The sequence below is a fragment of the Acyrthosiphon pisum genome, chromosome X (assembly GCF_005508785.2).
Source record: "Acyrthosiphon pisum isolate AL4f chromosome X, pea_aphid_22Mar2018_4r6ur, whole genome shotgun sequence".
In the NCBI taxonomy this organism is placed as follows: domain Eukaryota; kingdom Metazoa; phylum Arthropoda; class Insecta; order Hemiptera; family Aphididae; genus Acyrthosiphon; species Acyrthosiphon pisum.
In genome coordinates, this window is record NC_042493.1 from 88,790,530 (window position 1) to 88,807,325 (window position 16,796).

At 27.3% G+C, this 16,796-nt stretch overlaps 2 protein-coding genes across 2 annotated transcripts in view; one reads left to right on the forward strand and one right to left on the reverse strand.

Moving 5' to 3' along the window:
- LOC100573994 (hemicentin-1) overlaps positions 1 to 16,796 on the forward strand; it is a 306,591-nt gene that overhangs the window by 275,291 nt on the left and 14,504 nt on the right. The window contains exons 14-15 of the mRNA XM_029490996.1: positions 10,212 to 10,357; positions 14,112 to 14,314. Coding sequence (XP_029346856.1) covers positions 10,212 to 10,357; positions 14,112 to 14,294 — 329 coding nt within the window. The 3' untranslated portion in view covers positions 14,295 to 14,314. The remainder of the gene's footprint in view (positions 1 to 10,211; positions 10,358 to 14,111; positions 14,315 to 16,796) is intronic.
- LOC100160034 (phenoloxidase 1) lies at positions 1,706 to 7,271 on the reverse strand. The gene is made up of 14 exons (XM_001949272.5): positions 7,134 to 7,271; positions 6,070 to 6,190; positions 5,678 to 5,867; positions 5,303 to 5,526; positions 4,971 to 5,173; positions 4,690 to 4,840; positions 4,502 to 4,603; positions 4,155 to 4,319; positions 3,952 to 4,080; positions 3,702 to 3,890; positions 3,345 to 3,480; positions 2,721 to 2,956; positions 2,109 to 2,418; positions 1,706 to 1,934 (listed from the first exon to the last, which is right to left on the reverse strand). Exons 2-13 carry the CDS (start codon positions 6,175 to 6,177, stop codon positions 2,140 to 2,142), a joined length of 2,112 nt encoding a protein of 703 aa, XP_001949307.1. The 5' UTR covers positions 6,178 to 6,190; positions 7,134 to 7,271; the 3' UTR covers positions 1,706 to 1,934; positions 2,109 to 2,139.

Consider the following 16,796-nt stretch of genomic DNA (forward strand, 5'->3'; position numbering starts at 1 on the left):
GGTCACAGAAACTTTACAAAACAAAGTTTTAAAACCGGAATATTAGTACGAAACTATTTCAAATACTCACTTATAAACTACTGATGTACATAAATAAAACTCTTATATAATATAATAAATTCATTTTTCTTTTTGAATATAAGAAAGTCTAATGTTGTACTTTTCATAACTTATGCAGCTTAAACAATAAATTGTCAAAATAATAATAATAATAAATAATCGTTTGTTATAAACTAAAATACAGAGATAACCAAGTCAGAAAAAATAATTATATTTATATTCTATATCAATGATCAACGTTAAGTGTATGAAAACTTGAGTGGTGTACAATATTTTATATAGTAATATAAAAAGTACCTAATAATAATTACCCTCAATCCTTCAGAAGAATTTAAGTTTTACTAAAATAATACTGTACATATAGGTATTAAGTATCTAGAAGGAATTATATTAAGACTAATCATTGGTTGGACTTAGACCACTCAAAAAAAGTCTTGTAAGCACAACTAAAAAACGCAATAGAAAAATAATTTGTAATATTTTCAATTATGAAAATTGCCCAAAATATTCATAATAAAGTTATATTTAGAATATTTTCTTAGTAAAAATGGTAAATATTTTGAGCAAAAAAAACTACTAATTTTACATGAACTGCTTGTGTAACCATAATGGCTGAACCACTGAACCACCTGCTATTATTTGAAGACTACATTTTTCAAAATCGGAGATCTCGCTTCTGCTGCATAATAGGTTTGACTTCAATGATAAATTATTGGATACAAAAAATTGATTCTCAGATTCTGACTTCTGAGTGAATTGGACAGACAATTTAAATTTGAAAAAATAAAACTGTGGACATGACTTTTCGATAATTTAAATTGCTGTAAGCAGAACTTATCATGAACACTGTTCATGTTTAAGTCATGAAAAGTTGAAAAATAGTAAACGAATTCAAAAATGTCAAGTAATACCTATAAATAGCTTAAAATTAGTATAAATATTTTGAACATTTCTTTATGTAAAGTAAATTATAACATAAGTAATCGTGGGAAATTTCGAGTCTATATAATTAATATTTTATTTTAAATAACAAATTAACAAAATAACAAATTAACTAATATAATTTGATTAAAATTGTAATATTTTTCGTTCAAATATTATTCAATGTGGCTTTACACCTTGGTTTTTTTTTTTTTATTAAAATACAACAACTTATGAGGATCCTTTTATTAAATTCCCAGCATAGGTATTTAAATTAAAAATTGTATGAATTTATATATTTCTACAAAATAATTTCACATCCTGTGGAATCTATCCATTTATAACACCAACAAAATAAAAAAAAGAACTTATGCATTTTATAGTATTATTTGTTTCAAAATGTTAACAGTGTTTTTTTTATAATTAAAGTTATTAGCGATCCCACCCCTCTGTTCCAGTAATTGTACCCGATTTCCAACTAAGCTTCATCTCCCAAAAAATAAACAAATTATTTTTTATAAAACACAATATACATAATCAATTTATAAAATATTTTTAATTCTTTTGTTGTACTCTAACTTACTAAACCAAGTTTCATACAGATAATAAGATAACTAAAAAAACTTCATTGTTTTATCGCATTTTTAATTAATAGAAAGAATAGGAACATATTATAATATTATGGTATACAAATAAATTTGTATAAATAAAATTATACACAGTATTTTGTATAAATTAGTATTTATTTTTTAATAAGCCATTTAAAAACAATGTTTTTTATAATATGTACCAATATTTGATATAACATAAAGAATAAAATATTTCGTTTGATAGTTTTTCATAGATTATAATATTATAATGTTAAAATATGATAAATGTGTAGATGATAATATTATTAACTTCAAACGTTGAATGAATTCGAATCGTATTTGTAATCCAATGTAATCCAAAACCTGTAAATATTATATAATATTAAAATAAAAACATTTACGTTTAGCCTTATTATAAAAAAAAAGCTGACAAAATGTGTGGGGAATTATTTTGAAAAATTCCACTGTGTTCGGTATCACAGAGTGTTTTCATTTATACATTATAATGTACCTATATGCACAAAGAGTTACACTTACAAAATATAACGCGTTCTCTGAGAGCTGTTCCTCAGTTCCGACCTGGAGCTTTTGCAGGCGGATTTTTCGAAGTCTGTTGGCTTCCTATTCTGTTTTGCAATGGTGCCACTGTGCGATTCGAGAAACGTATACGCACGTCCTGCACAACCATGTTCGGTGTCAAAAACTGTTGGAGTGTGACCACTCCGTCTCTAGGTGTGCGATCGAACGGATAGCCCATAGACCTTGCGTCTGGATAACGCGAGTTACGAATACCACAATAGCTCGAAGCATTGTCACAAGTCTGTCCGTCCGCTTGTGCGTTCTCCACCTGTTGTGGGTCGATAAAAAATCGTAAAGATTAATTTTGATCGATTTGCGCGGGTTACCCGAAGCAAATAAGTCCCAGTAAGATTACCGTGGGGACCATGTTCGAACGAGCAGAAAGTAATAATATAATAGACGATCGTGATTATGCCAAGTTGTGACAACAGTATAACATTATGACGTGTAGTGTTATAGGTACCTATCGGTCATTTTTGTTGACCATCGATGTGATGGTATGCGTGCATTTCGTCGATGGTTAGACGCAATATTTTTTACAGCATCCTTAAACGTGTGTCTGTTATTTACCTGATCGTTAGCGCCGTTGGATATCATGACAAACAATTGACACTGGAACCCTTCAGCCGTCCCTTTGGGTATCAACATGTTTTGTGGCCATCCACAACCGCAGAAGTTAAAAGCTGCCGCTGCGTCTGAATTATTAGCTGGTCTATTTCTATCTAAGTTTCGGTAAGTTATCTCGTGCGGTATAGTAACTGATGACTCAATAGACCGTCGAGTTATTTCATTTCTTCCTCTGGTCACTGTACAAATCAAATGAATTATACATCATTAATAACCAGAAACTAAAACTGAAAAATTACAACTTTAGGTACGATTTGAAAAAAATAATAATAAATAATTCCACTTCGGTGTAACATACATCGAAACTATTACTTTGCCTATATGAACCACTCAACGGTAATAATTGCTCAAATATTTAATTTATTAAATACCTGTTATCATAGTTAAATTTGTTTTATAATTTAATTGAGCTTTAATAATATAATAATATTACAAATTAAGTGATTGACAATCAAACAAGTTAATTTATCAAATAATAATCCGTTTTCAAAAACTAACACAGAGCGCAACAAAATAATGGATATTTTTACAATCTTTTAACAGTAAGTCTTGATAAACAATACTTACGTGTTACACTGAATTTGTCAAGTTCTACCATAAGTTTCCTCTGTTCCCTGAATAAGAAGGGCAAACCTCGTTCATCATACTTAGGAGCAATAAAGATGCGAACTGTTCCAAGTCGTTGGTTTCCATTATTTTCAACCTTATAAAAATTGAATATATAAATTAAATAGTTTTATAATGAAACCTTAGTTGGTTGAAATTATAATTGTTTACCTAAATTGTTGACATGAGTTAGTAAAATAATTAATTTTACCTTCTGTATAGCGCTACTTAATTTAAAATTTAATTTTGTCACTATCATTTTCATGTTAAACATTTAGGTAGGTATGCTGTCTGTTCAAATACACGACTTCTGCTTACGGTAATTTTGTAATTGAATGGTGCATGTTGCAAATGAGTAAACCGAGCAAATACAGATCCACGTGGCAAAAAGTCCAAGCCCCTAGACAAATCAACATCACTTTGTTGCCAGAACGTCGCCAACTCATTACGGGGTATCCCAGTGGCCGATATTTCTACACTTTGCACTCTTACGTTATCGAAGCTCAACTAAAAATGTAATGATTTATTTTAACAAGCAGTCATTTAAAAAAACATACCGGATTTATACATTTTGAATTGTGTAGCTAGGGATTGTCGCTTTAAACTCTTGGAATATATCGTCAATATATGCATGCCAACGATAAAATATTGGATCACGCATGGCAGTGGCCGAGTCACCCATGACTCCGTAGTTTTCCTAAAAACATATGAAGACGGATTATTAATATGATATGTTTAATAAATTAACAGAGTAATAAACACAATTTTTACCAAAAATCTGTTATCAGGATCATGGATAAAAGAAATTGCGTTGTGGCCATTATTGTGAAGAGAACCGTACAAATTTTGATTCAAACTTAATATGCTAGCTTCGATGAGATTTCCCAAAATGTTAATTCCGTCGGCTTCAGTTAAACGGACTTGTTGACCAGCCGTCTATTAAATAAATCAACAATGTACAGGTTATAGTTACTTTTGTGGTTATCGACTAAACAGACTGACGACCAAACACGTCGTATTATGTTGATTTAATCTTAATAACCGTCCGTTAATAATCAAATATCGTGTGTTATTTTATAAATTATTGCTTAAAAAAATCTACATAGTGTCATACTTACATTAATAATAAATCCAGAATGTATAGCATTGAAGATACGGTCTCTCCAGCGTTCCAGATCTTCGATGTCGAACGATATCTGTTCTATTTCTCTGTTGATATTCTGTGCAATACAAGACAAATTTTAACAATTATTACATATGAAAATACAATAGATGGAATATTATAATGTTGTTATTTATTCGTTACCGAAAGTGTGGCGTTGACCGGTCTCGATGGCCATACACGATTGGCTAAAATGTTGTCTAATTTCGGGAAATAACCCTCCAAGATCGGGCTACGCCAATTCGTCAGGCGAACAACTCTGTTCATATCATTGCTCAGTCGTTCCATATTGTACCTATGAGTTAATGTCGCGTAAACACATATAAGCGATTATTTAATTGGTCGTTAATGTTGTGCAACACACGTCTCACGACGATAGGATAAAATGAATATTTCGTACGATAATTGCAAAATGCACAACTCACCTGGCTAGAATCTGCTCATGCATGTAATAAAACAGTTCGCCGCGCCTGTCTTTGTTTACGATATCCACCGGTCCGTCGAACGGATAGACCAAATGCCAATGCCAATGGTGGAGGTTGACACCGATGTCCTCGCGGAAATAGCTGATTCTATGCTCGAAGTCCAGATCGTTGGCGGAATAATCGTGTGGTATTTCAATCGGGGTCTAATACAACGATAACAATGTTTATTTGCAGATAGGTGGGTAATAACATAGGTAGGTATATAGTTTGTATTTTTGTTATTGAACAGTTCTGTTGACTGTGGAAATGCAGCACAGCGCAGATTAACTCACTCTTGAACCTGTTTGAACCACTGCCGATTCTTCTCGGGCTCGGCCGAAAACCGTCGCGTCCATGTACAGGCTTGGGAACATTTCTACGTGCGATGGCAGTTCCAAATTTCGGGTGTCGGGCCTGTGTGTCACGACTACAGATAATGCATAAATAAACATGTACGGGTTGACTCGGTCGCGGGCGTACACGGCTAACGACAGTAATTCATCGAACGTTTTGGAAGCTGCGAAACATAAAATATACAAATAGTATATAAATACATTGTTGACTCTGTACTCGTTGCACGCATGTTTAGGTAATATCCAAAACTGATTAGCTGAATAATGCCTAGAACACTGGAAGTACTGGGCAACAATAAATTATATTTTACTAACCCATAAAAATTTCTATCAATTTTGCAGCCATTTTTGAGTGGTACGGAATAAAAAGAGAAAATGCCTTATCCCTTCCAAGTTGCAGTGGAAATGACATGTCGGGAATAGAGGACAATTTAGTAACTGAGATAGTTTTGCCGCTAGAAAAACGATTTTGAATATCGGACGCCAGTGGCTTGTATCGATCAGTCTAAAAAAACATAAAATAAAAATATGTAAGGATCTGCTTAACAAATTGATAACTTAAGTACATTTTTCAACATCGTATTATGTTTTTGCCCACATATTGTTTATATACCTAAATTAAATCTGAATTCTGAGTAAGTACGTATCGCGATTAGTTTTTTTTAAATATATAAGTTTAATTGATATCTGAATGAAATTCCACTCACCAAATATTCTGCTGGTACCTCAAAAGATACATTATCATCGCCTTTCCCGATGAATATGGGTTCAGTGGGACGATCAAACAAGTACAAAATGTTGTTTTTGTCCGTCATGGTATTTGCTCCTCTACATAAATTAGAACATTGATTTTTAGAAAATATGAAAGTAAATATATTTTTGAATATCCAATCAACATAAGTAAAGCAAACTTTTTGAATACGCTCGCACCCATAAATCTATCTAGTAAATACCTTGTGGGATAACAGCTCAAAACTAAATTTGTGATTCGAATAGCTATATCATATTATATTATGTAAATGTGATTTAAAAACGTTGTAATCAACATAATTATATTTTTTTTTTAATAGGATATTAATAGAAGTATCATAAGAAATATAATTTATAAACTCTAATATTACAATGATTTATACTCATATACATTAAGTAAAAGGTTTGCTTTGCTTGTGTTTTAACCCTGATTTTGATTATTTATCTTATAGGTACGTTAAAGTAATAATACTTTGCTTATATCTTATAAACATCTGATAAATAATGTGTAGGTACCTAGATAGTTATTATTTTTTTCAAATGTGTATTTACAAACCATTTAATGAAAAAGATTTTATAAATAAATAATAAATAAATATATTAAAAAATATATTATATTTTACTACATAAATAATTTTTAAATTGTCTCTAATTGTTTAATTTTGTTAAAAATAATTAAATGTTCCTATTAGTTTTTGATATTAAGTACTTACACAAATAACTAATTTCTCAATAAATACCAAAAAAATATGTCCAAGTACAAATATTACGTAATAATTTCGTTATTAATTATATTTTACTTACTAAACTGCAGACATGTATATTTTAATATATCGAATTATAAATTATGTGTACAATGTTAGATTAGTTAAATAATTCAGCTATATTAATGTTTTTACTTCTTAAGTAATATTATTTTATATTTTGAATAATAAACTAAACTAGCCATTTAAAAACATATAATTATTTATCATAGCGTAAAAATATTAATTATAATAATTAGTTATAAAATAATAATTACTTGTACGATTGTTTCTGTAGAGCTTCAACGATAATTATTGATGAACAGAGACTGTTACTCAACTGATTCAGTCCTTCGTTTGTTGCTCTTTTATATTGTGCAGAAAATACCACAATGAAGAGTTATAGCGCATTTGCGATGGGAATTTAATAATGAAATTTTATTATAAAGGCCCAACCGCAGTAGTCCGGTATCGATTAGAGATATCCGGGGTTTTGGTTACGCGATTACTACAACTGTAGCATAATATTTTCATGGGAATTTTTAAAAACATAGCAAGAAGTTAAATGGGTTAGCAAGATAAACGTCAAATCGTATTGATGAGTGTAGTGGTACAAAGTTTTTCCATAAAAATTCATTAAATTTGTAAATTACAATTTCCGAACAACTGCCAACAAAAAGAGGTAAACCTACTCGTGTGTATACAATCAAATCACTGGTATTCGACAAAGAAAATCATTCTAGAAATTATTTTCTAGTATTTTTAATAATAAAATATTGTACACGTCATGAATGTATAAAATATCAAAATGCTAATTCGAGCAAATATTTCAGTATAAAATAATCCCACAATAAAACAAACCATTATTATTGTTGACAAATGACTTGCAGATAAGTATTTTAAGACTATTCAAAAATATTAATTTATTCATTAATGTAAATATTAAAATATGTTGAACATTTAATATCATATAATAACATATTAATTAAATCATTATAGTTTGTCGTTTATAACAATTTTATTTATACTAGACATAAAAAACTAAATATTAATTTAGAGTATTTTTTTGTATTAAACACCGTCATTAAACTTAAAATTTTAAATCATTAAAAAACATTTTGAATTATGATTTACGGTACATGGTTTTCTTGTGTTAAATTTTAATTTTAATTTTAATAGGTCATAAAAACTCAAATTTCATATAACAATAATAGACGTTCAATAATCAATTTCAGAACTGGAATCCGTTTTAAAAATGTATATTTTATATATATTTTTTTAATTTTACAGAAGCATATAATTCTAAAAAACATTAAGTAATACACATTATGATATCAACATTATATTACTATTGTTCTATTCAGATTCTAAGTACATTAATATTTAAAATCTAGTTATCTTTTTGTAGATGAGGAATTTAAATGTCATAAAATATATGTATCAAAAAGTATATTACTGTATTAGTGTGTGTTTTACTAGTATTATATTATATATTATGTTACGAATTTCATAATAAATGGCATACCTACCTTAAAAAAAAATACATCTCTTCGACACTGCCAAATTGGGAAATAACACCACATAAACCACCCGTATTAAAATCGCATGGATATTTTATTTTACTTTTGGAATTTTAAAAATCGATCGTCATTAAAAAAAAAACTTAAACTGTTTTTGAAATTCGTATTAAGGATTTAATATCGAGTACTTACCAACGTGATCCGTGTACTTTATAATTGCAATATTCTTGTTGACATTTGGTATTACATCTGTTCTGTATTGCATCAATATATAATACTTCTGAAACCTATTTTTTTTTCATTCACTTAATTAATATTCAAAAACTCCCAGTAAAACCTATCTCAACAGCATAATTTACAATAAAATCTGAATTGGAGATGCATAAAACAAAAAAAATAACGTGGAAATTTGGTTTTTTGTAAAGTTCATATAAATATTATTTATTTATGTTTAAGTTTATTGAGTAGAACATAGAATTTATTGGTTTTTCATATAGTTTTACCATTAACAAAATTATTTTAACTCATGCCAATTGCCATTGTCATGACCTACAAACAATTCAATATTGTTGAAAAATATATTCTATAAAACATAAAGTGTTGTAGTTCATGAATTATGTAAATTAAAAACTTCACAGTTTTAGAAATATTAAACTCTAACTTTATATTCCAACAATAGGTATTGTGTTCAATAATACAATGATAACAACACTTTTATCAATTGTTTCAAAAGTAATAGATTTATTGTAAATTCAAACATACAAGTATTTTTATAAGACTTAAAGAAAATTTAAAATATTTACATATGATTTCTTTCGTGGATTTAACTGTTTATTATAATTAGTCTTGTGGAAAAAAAAGACATTTAGGTTTAGTTAAAAGCATTGTAACTAGGGATCGGAAATCATAGAATAAAAATCAATAAAATACCTATGCAAACAAAAATGTTAAGTACTCAGAACAATCAATATTCAAATAAATATTAAATATATAATTTATATACATAAATATTTAATAAACTATATAAAAAACATATTCGAAATTAAAAATAAAATTACAATTTAAAATTTTTTTGGTTACATAATAGTACATAACCTACATTTTATTTGTTAATAAAAATAACTACCTATGATATTAATGAAATATGGTAGAAAATAATAATAAGTTGTGTAACATTGGCTGTTTGCTACTTCCTAAACCTTCAGAAAAAGTCAATAACTAAGTTAAATAATTGACTATAAAATACATATAAATAATCAAAGAAAAACGTTTTTTTATTTAGGAATTATTAAATATGAATGCAAATACATCAAATTAATAAATATGAACTTATTTTCTAAAATTTCATAATAATAATGTGTATTTTAGATTTTCGGCTTTTAACTTGTCAATGTATAAAATGGAGTTATAGTTATAGTATCTGCTATAAATTGAACGCCTAATATAGAAAATCGCCTATAGGTATATACATCGCCAATATACAGTATATATATAATATATATAAGTACTAACCCTACAACTTCAGAGCCCCAAATATAATATTCGTCGAGTGTGTATACAGACCTATTGTGTGGTTAATCATATATTTATTATTATAATTAAGGCTTCAACGAAAATATCAATAATAACAACAATAATAATAATAAGGCTTTTAATGGTTATTATCATGCTGGCATAAAATTTAAATATTTTAAAAACTACAAACAATATTCAAAAATTAAAATGTCAACATTATAACTTTAATTCATTTTATAGTTAGAAAGGTATAGCGATTAATTACATATTTAAAATGTTTATAATTATTATTAATATTTGCATCGTTGTTTTTTTTTTCAGGTGATGAAAGTGGAATGCAAGCTGGATCAAAAATCAAAATCAAAATTCATGAAAATCTAAAAAATGGCCAATACAAAGAAATTACATCAGAATCGCCGTATTCTGTACTAACCATACAAAATATCAATACTTCACGATCATCGCAGGTTAGTATAACAAATTATTATTATTTTTAACAAATTATATTCTAAGGAATAAATATAAAATATACTATATATTAGTAAATTACCTAAATAAAATATAAATATTCATGAAAATAACAAACCTATTATTTTATACATTGATTTTTGTTCCTATATACCAATCCTTAAGTACCGATACATGTATAAAATATGCCATATAAGCAATATTTTAATTTATAAATTATATTTCTAACAAAAATTCTTATAAATACCTCAAACACTTACATAAAAGGTACTTCAAATTCTTATATAAGTTTTAAGTTTATAATCCTATATTATATAAATTAGTAAGTACTTCAAATATTTGATTCAAGTATATATTTGTTTATTCAATATAGTAGATTCCGAGTGTACTTGGTTATTGAGTAGATCACTGTGATCGAAGTGTTAAATTTGAATTCAATGACAATTCATTGTTTAACAACAATTATCCTGAGCGGAGACTATGTGTCTGCATAATATATTTCTAAGGATATTTTAAGGTATTATATTATAGGTACTTATTAGTAATTTATTTGTTTATACTTTATATTAGCAATATAGTAGGTTGATCTACTTGCATAATATGTAATAATAATTCCATCGATTACAATTTACAATTTAGATATATCAAGATTGGTAATAGATTTATCTCCCCTCCAAAACCAATGGCTGAGTTAGAGGAGCATATTATTTTGTTCATTATTATAATATTTTATATTTCTATTAACTTATAGGTACTCATTATCAAATTACTTTTCAATTGTGTAAATAGGTTAATAAAGTAAATAAAATAAAATAAGTCAATACTTTTCAAAATTTCATAGTGTATAGAAAATGATAATTTATGTAACATTAGATTGTTTTTAGTTTCTACGAGTTATATTTATTCAATATTAGATACACCAAATAGTACACATAATATTTTGGACAAATAGTTTATAAGTTATAAGTATTTTAAATTTAGATGAACGGAGTAATATACCAACATTTTACCTTTCATACCCTTGTATACCATTACACTCCGCTCATCAAAACTTTAAACAATTATAACGTTATAACTTATAACTCATAAATTACTCGTCAAAAATTCGATATTTAAAAATCTGAGTACCTCATAAAGTATTCTGCTTTGGAATAAAGGAATTACTAATGTATGTTACCGTTAAAAAAGTTAACAAATTAAAATAATCACGATGAAAAATGATAGCAATATATTTTTTTTAGAAAAAATATATGTTGTTTTTAGTGACTTAAAATTATGTATAAAAATATTTTCAAAAACGCAAAGTCCCTCCCATTGACCCATAAATTTCCTTATTTGTGCCTTTGGTACTATCACCACAATACATTTAAATGTATTATTACTTATGACATCACTCCCCATTGGAATTTTCTCGTCACGCCAATGCCCACAATAACTAGGTACTGTTTTAAAAATAAATGTTAGTGGCTCTAAATGATTTTTGTTTCTCAAAGTGGGTGGTATAGATGAAATAAGTTTGAGAACCTTTGCATTTTAACCTATTCACACCATTCAATGGTACTTCATTATTACTTATTGTTTTATAATAATAATATATTACGCTATTATGTTATAATAATTAATAATTTAAGTAATATTATATGCAATGATTTTTTTCAAAAACCAATTCAACCTATTGTATTAATAATAGATAAATGAATTTACCGTAAGAGCGGGATACTTTGCTCCAAATATATTTCTTTTTTAGTTTAAACCTATACTATAACTTCAATAACAAAGATAAAATGTATCCGTTCACGTTGTTTTATATGTATAGATGTTGAGAGGTAAGAACAACTCAAAAAAATCCAAATGTAGTACTAAGTGACTTACTTATTCCTAAAAGTTTGTGGCAAAGTGAAAATACATTTCAGGTTACATTGCACAATGATTAAAATTATCTTACTTTAATACATATAATAAATATTGGTGCAATGTTTTGTGCTTGTGTTTTAACTAATCTGAACCTATACATAATATAATTGAATAAAATAATTATTTTTTTAGTTGATTAAAAGTCTTTTTTCAATACATTTTAAATTAAAGTTCAATTTTGGACAACTTTTTCGTTATGAGTTTTTGTGTTTTTGAAAACAACTCTTTCCAATGCATACATTTTGGAGGCAAACTAATAGATTGGAATGAGGACAACGTCACCGCTCAAAGTTATAAACATAAGGTTATTTTTTTATTTTGTGTCTCCTATGTTCTCTGGCCGGCTAGATTTTCAAAATTAGACGTCTAGTAGCATTAAGTTGCCCATCCCCTGGCCTATACAATTATTGTATCTCTACTCAATAACGTGGTTGAAGGTACACTCAAAATCTACTATGCAGCTGAGCTAGTTAACTATTATTTTATTTTGTATATATCTAATAATAATTCTAATTTTTATAATTTTACCTGAATAGTTATTAACTATTAAATCAGGTTATACGGGTTATGTTTAGGTAATATTATATTAACAATTATGTTTTTAGAATAGATATAGATCATTATTATTATAATACCTTAAAAAAATATTATTTAATAATTTTGTTGTATAACTTATGATGTGAGTTTTATTAGATAAATCCCCATCATTAATTCATAAAAAGTAAGACATTTAATACTTTAATTTTTATACCTAGTAATTACAAAAAAATTCACACTGTTTCAAAATAATTTTTAAATATATAAATAAGTAGCTTTCATTTTTAAAAGTCAATAAATCATGATCCATCACACTTTAATAAAAAGATTGTTTTAATATTACGTATGCTATGTAATTACATTTGTTCTAAAATATTAAATTATAGAACTATAGTTTACATTAGGTAGGTAGTAGGCACCTACATCATATTCATCAGTAAGATATTGCCAGTATAAATTACCTAAAATAAATTACCTGATTTAATTAAATATCATGATTTTATAATAAATTGTACCTACATAATTTATTTTATCGCACATTATAATAAATATTTTTAAGATTCATCATTCAACATTGATCAACTAAAATCTACAAAAAATGAATTAAAATAAAATACATGGCCAACCGACTTATTACCAAAGTGTTATATATTATAACATATTAACTTATATTATATTATAATATTATAATATTAAGCTAGCTGCGTACTTTTAAATCCAATCAAATATTAGTATAGAGTCTAGAGATAAAATAATCATTGCATTTTATATGGTTTTATTTGTTAATAAAGATATCATATTTTCATATTTTCATATTACTCAGGCACCTACTATGTATACTGTATACATAATAAACATATTAAGATAATATTTAACATTTTTCTCATGTCGTAGTACCTCTACTGGCAGGCCTCTACAGTCTGTCAAATATGCCTTTTTATTTTTATTTTTATTTATTTTAACCTATAAACCATCAATTATTAACAGATTTTTAACAGATTGAATAAAAAAATATATGAACCAAAAAAAAGAGAATATGGTTTATAACTGGTTTATAATTTAGAAATAAATCTATTCTTTCGGTAAACTGATAAGTTCTCACATTATAATTTATGATTCGTCGCCTACAGATAGAATAATATAAGTTTATTGTTAAAAGTTTAAAACAATTTTACATCTTGAGAACGAGACATTGGAATCAATTATAAAAATATCATATGCGATTAAACACAGATTATTTTCTTTTTTCTTTTTGATTAGGTAACTAAAATAAATTCCCATACAACAATTTGTTTTTTTCAGTCGGAAGGTCGTTTGAATGATAAAAATAATGTCCGGCTATTCACACCACGAACGCAGAACAGCAATCAACAAAAGATATGCGAATCGTTCGTACTTTATCCAAACCACAAGTCCATTCCAATGCAGGATATGGTTTACACCAGCAAGGCCAAACCATGCGCTGAAGTAGAAAGCATTGTATAGATTAACATAGTTCATTTTAGGTAATTATCAATGATTTATTTTTATTATATTTTTTTTTTTATTAGCTTCTTGTATAGGTACAAATATAGCTCAACAATTATAGAATATTTTATTTTTATATACCTACAAATTACAATACACAAAAAGGTATATTCAATAAAACTTCGATTGGTTTTTCTTGCTCAAATTCAAAAAAAATATAATATAAAATAATACCTACAAGGGCTTAAATATATAGCTATATATACCTACATATATGGTTTATAAACGTAGGTACTGTTACATTTCCTTCAACAATAATAAATAATACAAAATCAGCGATATTTATAACATAGGTTCCTAACGTATAATATATACGCTGGAACTATTGAAACGGATATAAGTCTCATTTTAGATTCTGCAAAACGGCGAGCAATGAATGTGTATTGGTTTTACAACGATGTGTGTTTTTACTGCCTGAAAACACTTTTAAAAGTAAAAAAAATAAACACTTTGATCTTCAACTTTGAGCGTTGTTTCTGGTAGCAAGATGGATATATTCGCTACTTTGGGGGGGGGGGGGGGGGTCAACCGTTCAAAATGTACTTGTATTTTATTTTTTTAATCATTGGGAAAAACTAAAAAACAATTCCGGAAAAACAGAAATATTTACGCTGTACCAATGTTTGAAAAATCTGTTTTTTTCGTTGTAATTCAAAACTAAATAACTTTAGAGAACATATTTTCACTTAAAATATATATATATATATATATATTTCTTTAAAAGCGTTTGAACTTCAAATTATGACGAAATCAGATATTTACATTTTACACGTATAACAACGATTTTTTTTGAAACGATATTTGGTTTTTTTTTTGTAATATTCAAATAATATTAATCGTAGAAACTTCAAACATTCCACTGCCATTTATATTATCATTATTGTTTTAGAAGTGTCTGTATAGATTTGATAATCATTTTTAAATGTATTTTTTACTATTACATGAAAAGTATTGATGATTGTAAGTCAATGCGAAGAATGTAATGTTTGTTAAGCTCAAAGAATTCTAAATTAGCAACCATACGGGAATATCTCAATTGGGTGATTTTTGAGATGAGTTACCTATATAGGTTTTATTTTGTTAATGTTGAGAGATATCTCATCAAGGGTGTCGTGATGCTTTATGTATTAGATACTCGTAATGGTTACAGGGGAAGGTTGCGATGGGATTATGAAACGATATCATGATAGGTGTTTGGAGAGTTGACATATTTTTGGCTGTATATTTTGTGTTGAGGAATTTTTGTCGTACGTCCAGCTAGTTTCGAACAACAAACTATCAACTTATCTTGATCTGAAAGAACCCGTGGTCGTTCTTGTACCAGCGTTTTGTACAGTTTGTCAGGTATTTTTAGAGTGTTATGGTTGGGAAAGCTATAAATGGTAAATCCATTCTAATTTGTATCGTATTAAGGAGTTGTAAAGAATTATTATTTCTTATAAATACGAACAAAATCTAAAAATGTACACATCGTGAAATGTACGAATGCATTTTACAAATCGAATTTTAACCACGTTCATACAGTTTTTTTCATATAAAAATGTGGTCGACATTTTAAAAAAAGGACCTAAAGGTACACATTTTTATATTATAAAATTGTACATCTTATTATACATATATTATACATCTTATATTAGGTAACTATTATTATAAAACATAATATTTATTAAACTAAAATATTAAGTCACTCGTTATACCAATTATGTGGACGAGTTACATGATATCATCATGATACATTTTTTTTATTGATACATTTATAATTATTACTAATGTCTGAACAGACATTTTAGTGAAATTTGTAAAATTTTGAGCCTAATAATCATTGTACCTAGGTACCTGATTATAATTTATTTGTATGCTAGTTTCGATGAAGAAATACGACCATTTATAATTTATTCATACAGAATATATATTCATAATAGCGTGTCGTGTTTTCATTATATTAATGGCAAAGCTATGATGTGTATTTTTTTTCCGAGTAAAAATTATTTTAATTATTTCCCTGGTTAAATGTATTATTATCTTTTTTATTTTGTCTATAAATATTATAATGCAACCAAAACAGTGTACCGTTAGTAATTATGTTGTCTAAAATATAGAATGCTATAGGCAGGTAGTAATGTTATGCTCGTGTCATATTTCTCACAACTCGGCTGATATAGGTACAGTTAAAAATAATAATTATACACCATGTACAGTGTATAAGCATCAAATTCCTCAAGCAAGGAAAGTTTGTGGCTTGGGGTAAATTCGTGTTAATCATTTGATCAATCCTCTTCCGAAGTAAAACTCTGGAGTCTGTACACACACTCTACAGTTTTGTTTAACTCCTTCATACACTTTGTATTAAATCGACGTATTCAAACAATTTTTGATTTGTGGGCAAGTTATAGGCTATGACGAAGAAGGGAAAGGGACGAGTTCCTGGAGGCTATATACATCATTGTAGAGAATAGTTTA